General features: G+C 43.2%; 1 protein-coding gene across 1 annotated transcript; it reads right to left on the bottom strand.

The window, feature by feature from the left end:
- Positions 1 to 3,384: 3,384 nt before the first annotated feature.
- On the bottom strand, positions 3,385 to 3,738 carry GCK72_017878 (uncharacterized protein; the record flags this gene model as incomplete). The annotated part of the gene is made up of 1 exon (XM_053732291.1): positions 3,385 to 3,738. The coding sequence occupies one exon, from the start codon at positions 3,736 to 3,738 to the stop codon at positions 3,385 to 3,387; it is 354 nt and encodes a 117-aa protein (XP_053581204.1).
- Between the last annotated feature and the right edge of the window lie 1,338 nt (positions 3,739 to 5,076).

Raw genomic sequence — 5,076 nt, 5'->3', positions numbered from 1 at the left:
AAGAAGACACCCCAAATATGGAAAAAGAAGATGAGAAGCATCTAGAGAGGATAGAATCCGAAACTATTGAGAAAGCAGCAACTCAACAAACTGATTCATCTGAAATCCGTGATGCTGCATCGGAAATCGCTCACTTGGCGATTGATGAGGCAGTCATCGAAGCTTCAAAAACTTCGAAAGGGGTGGAAACAACGGAAATTGAAGAAGAACAAGTACGAAGTGTTAGTGTTGATCTCACCTTCAGTCGAGAATCGGAAAGAATTGTATCTGATGTCATTGTTGCAGAAGTAGGATATGATGAAGATGGTGAGTGTTTTATAATTCGTTTCTTCTACAATTTCTTGTTTTTAGAGTGCTCTACCATTGCCGACACAATCACTTCTCTGTCATCAAGTCCCCTCTACACGACCCCTGTTTTCACTGGGAGACTGCCTTCATCTGCATGCTTCTCACATGACAAACTCATGTTGGAAGTGATGTTTAGTGGAGTTCCTCAACCAACAATATCCTGGTTGCTAGATGATCATGAACTTATTTCTGATGGGTTCGCATTAAAATAGTTTAGGGAAAATGTTTTACTTGTTTCATTACAGAGAGAGAATCGCAATCAAATGTGAAAACGGAATAAGTTCAATCAGATTCTTCAATGTTGATAGAAACGCTGGAGGAATTCTGAAATGTCGAGCTACCAATTGTGCAGGACAAGTGGAAACTGTTTGTGAAATCATTGCCGCTGATGAGATATCAACTATCAGTGATTCCTCGATGACTTCTTCGACACGCCCGCATTTTGTTACTCCTCTACCTGAGAGGTTGACTCATACCGTCAACGATCATATTATCATAAAATGCAAGTTTACTGGACAACCATTGCCTGCCGCAATGTGGGAAAAAGATGGAGTTTTGTTAGATTTGCAGTAAGTTTTTTTTTCATTAAACTTTGCTGGTTACAGTATTCAAAATGTTTTTTTTTTCAGAAAGTATCAGGTCACAACCGAAGATGGAATAAGTATTTTGAAAATTGAAAACGCTACTTTGGATGATAAGGCCACCTACACTTGCACTATTGCCAACGAAGCCGGATGTGAATCCACTAGTTGCAGAATAGACGTGGTTGATGATCATCTGGGAATGGAAAGAACTGGATTGCATGTGATGTGTGAAAGAGATCAGAATGATGTGGAATTGGATATTCTTGTCCAGTCACCCAATCATCTTGGTGTAACTTTTAGTTTTCCGCCTGTTAACAGAACTCTGGCAAGACAACCACCATATTTCCTACTCCCGCTTTCTGATAAGATCGTGACAGATGAGAACTGCACTTTAAAATGCGTTGTGATGGGAATTCCATTAGTTATTATCAAATGGACGGTGGACGGAGAAGTCGTTCAAGATGATGAGTGAGTTGTTGAAATCAACATTTTATGAAAATTATAAGGATCAGGGGAATTCGTATTTGCTATAAATGAAATAACATACTTTAAAACTATCAGTTTCTAAGAATCCATGTTTTCAGAAATCACGAAATCCACTTTGAGGATGGAATTGCTCTACTTCGAATCAAAGGTTTGAAGAAAGACAATGTTGTTGTCAAATGTGAGGCGACGAACTGCAAAGGAAAAGTGACAACAAGTTGTGTTCTGTCGAAGGGGATGGTTGAAGAAAGTGAAGCTGGAGATTTACAGAAACCAAGCTTTGTATTGGAGTTAAAGGTAGTTTAACAGAAAAATGCCTTACAACTCATAGAATTGTATATTCAGGACTGTTTCACAACTGATGATCACGCGACTCTGAAATGCATAGTAATGGGAACACCATTACCTGACGCAACGTGTTCTTTTGACGGGACAACGGATGATTCAAAGTGAGTTTTTCTAGGTCGGTGCCAAAAACAAGCCAATTGTTATTGTCAGAATCCGATCTGAAGATGGTATTGTGTTGATAGAAGTGAACAACGTGACGGAAGATGGGGTCGTTGTGGAATGCACAATTTCTAATGAGAAAGGAAATGTCACATCGAAATGTGTTGTCAAACGGGTCACACAAGAGCAGAACAGCTATCAAAGACCAGTTTTTGTTTTTAATCAAGCAGGATCCGTCAACAATGATCGAGAACTCTCAGTGAAGGTTGGAGTCATTGCTTCTCCAGAACCAACATTATTCTGGAAACATAATGGAGTTGATATTGAAGAAGGCGGCGATTATTATTTAATTTGTGAAGATGGTATTGGGATTCTTAAAGCATTCAATATTAATGACGGATCTCATGAATTTACGTGTACTGCTATAAATGAGTATGGGCAAGCAAAAGTCACTATACCAGTGGAAGTGGGTACTAAGACGGATAAAGAATTAACACTTGTGAAAGCATTGAATGTAAGTTTGAAGATAATGGTATGATAGAAAATATTCATTTTTGTAGGATTTAACGGTTGTGGATGACCTTGTACAATTAAAAATTGTAGCAGAAGGCAGCCTGCCTATAGAGTTCAAATGGTTCGAGAATGATTCAATTCTGAAAGATGATAGCAATCATAGAATCTCAATTGACGGAGCAATTTCAACCCTTCAAATGAGAACAGCAACTATTGGAACAACAAATGTTCGATGCGAAGTGACCAATGACTCTGGAAAACTTGAGACTTGTGGCACAATTGAGAGAATCAACAACACTATTTCTGATTTTGTTCTGACGGATTCTGAGTGAGTTCCAGTTGAGCTAAAAACAGAAAATTACATAATATTTTACTCAGATCCAAACACTTTCTGACATTTGGACATGAATACTCTGGTGACCAAAAACATGCAATCTTGAAAGCAGTTGTTGTTTCTCAGGAAGACGCGCAGAAAGTATGCGATATCAATGGCGAGTCAATGTAAGTAATAAACCTGACAAATCATTATTGATGAGTGGCATGTATTTCAGACCTGCTGAGTTTTTGGACGAAAATTCTATATCGATTAACCTGGATCAAATTGGGAGAAATAAAAAAAATCTGACATTTCATATTGCCGACGGCAGTGGGAAAGTATGCGAAACAAAGACAGTGCAACTTGGCAGTGATGAAAACGAAGAAGAAGAAAACTTTGAGATAAACTACTCGTTGAGACTAGACACTCAGAACGCAAACACGATTTGTGTCTTTGGAAAAAGTGCAGAGAGGTCGATCGGAGTGAACCCTGTAGAAGAGGACACAAGTACAAAAAACAAAACATCCGAACAGGATACCTCTGATATTAAATTCGAACAACCAGTTCCAGTTCCGGAAACTCCAGCCGAACAAGCTGCTCCAGTCGCAGAAACTCCAGTCGAACAATCTGCTCCAGTTCAAGAGACTCCAGCCGAACAAGCTGTTCCAGTTCAAGAGACTCCAGCCAAACAAGCTACTCCAGTTCAAGAGACTCCAGCCGAACAAGCTGCTCCTGTTCCAGAAACTCCAACCGAACAAGCTGCTCCAGTTCCAGAGACTCCAGTCGAGCAACCAGTTCCAGTCCAAGAGAACCCAGCCGAACAAGCTGCTTCAGTACCAGAAACTCCAGCCGAGCAACCAGTTCCAGTACAAGAAACTCCAGCCGAACAAGCTGCTCCAGTTCAAGAGACTTCAACCGAACAAGCTGCTCCAGTTCCAGAAACTCCAGTCGAGCAACCAGTTCCAGTACAAGAGACTCCAGCCGAACAAGCTGCTCCAGTCCAAGAGACTCCAGTCGAGCAACCAGTTCCAGTCCAAGAGACTCCATCCGAACAACCAGTTCCAGTCCAAGAGACCCCAGCCGAACAAGCTGCTTCAGTTCCAGAAACTCCAGTCGAGCAACCAGTTCCAGTACAAGAAACTCCAGCCGAACAAGCTGCTCCAGTCCAAGAGACTCCAGCCGAACAAGCTGCTTCAGTTCAAGAGACTCCAACCGAACAAGCTGCTCCAGTTCCAGAGACTCCAGTCGAGCAACCAGTTCCAGTACAAGAGACTCCAGCCGAACAAGCTGCTCCAGTCCAAGAGACTCCAGCCGAACAAGCTGCTCCTGTTCCAGAAACTCCAGTCGAGCAACCAGTTCCAGTACAAGAGACTCCAGCCGAGCAAGCTGCTCCAGTTAAAGAGACTCCAGCCGAACAAGCTGCTTCAGTCCAAGAGACTTCAACCGAACAAGCTGCTCCAGTTCCAGAAACTCCAGTCGAGCAACCAGTTCCAGTACAAGAGACTCCAGCCGAACAAGCTGCTCCATCTGACGATTCGAGAGCTGATGAACCAGTTCCTGCTGTAAAAGAAGCTGAAATGCTGGACCAAGCCGTGAAGACAGAAAAAGTGCTTCTCACTGACGTTGACGTTGATCTGTTCTTCTGTAAGGCGGAAGTATTCAGCAGTCTTGAACTTGATCTGCTGATGGAATGTTCAGAGTTCATCACAGAAAATGTTCCACAAAAGGGAAGAGAACAAGTTCAAATCGAGCAACCAGTTCCAGTACAAGAAACTCCAACCGAACAAGCTGCTCCAGTCCCAGAAACTCCAGCCGAACAAGCTGCTCCAGTTCAAGAGACTCCAGCCGAACAAGCTGCTTCAGTTCAAGAGACTCCAGCCGAACAAGCTGCTCCAGTTCCAGAAACTCCAGTCGAGCAACCAGTTCCAGTACAAGAGACTCCAACCGAACAAGCTGCTCCAGTTCCAGAAACTCCAGTCGAGCAACCAGTTCCAGTACAAGAGACTCCAGCCGAGCAAGCTGCTCCAGTTAAAGAGACTCCAGCCGTACAAGCTGCTCCAGTTAAAGAGACTCCAGCCGAACAAGCTGCTTCAGTTCAAGAGACTTCAACCGAACAAGCTGCTCCAGTTCCAGAGACTCCAGTCGAGCAACCAGTTCCAGTACAAGAAACTCCAGCCGAACAAGCTGCTCCAGTCCAAGAGACTCCAGCCGAACAAGCTGCTTCAGTTCAAGAGACTTCAACCGAACAAGCTGCTCCAGTTCCAGAGACTCCAGTCGAGCAACCAGTTCCAGTACAAGAAACTCCAGCCGAACAAGCTGCTCCAGTCCAAGAGACTCCAGCCGAACAAGCTGCTTCAGTTCAAGAGACTTCAACCGAACAAGCTG

Source organism: Caenorhabditis remanei, chromosome V (assembly GCF_010183535.1).
Source record: "Caenorhabditis remanei strain PX506 chromosome V, whole genome shotgun sequence".
NCBI classification, from domain to species: domain Eukaryota; kingdom Metazoa; phylum Nematoda; class Chromadorea; order Rhabditida; family Rhabditidae; genus Caenorhabditis; species Caenorhabditis remanei.
The sequence above is the reverse complement of the archived record's forward strand: the minus strand, read 5'-3'. Positions and strand labels throughout refer to the sequence as shown.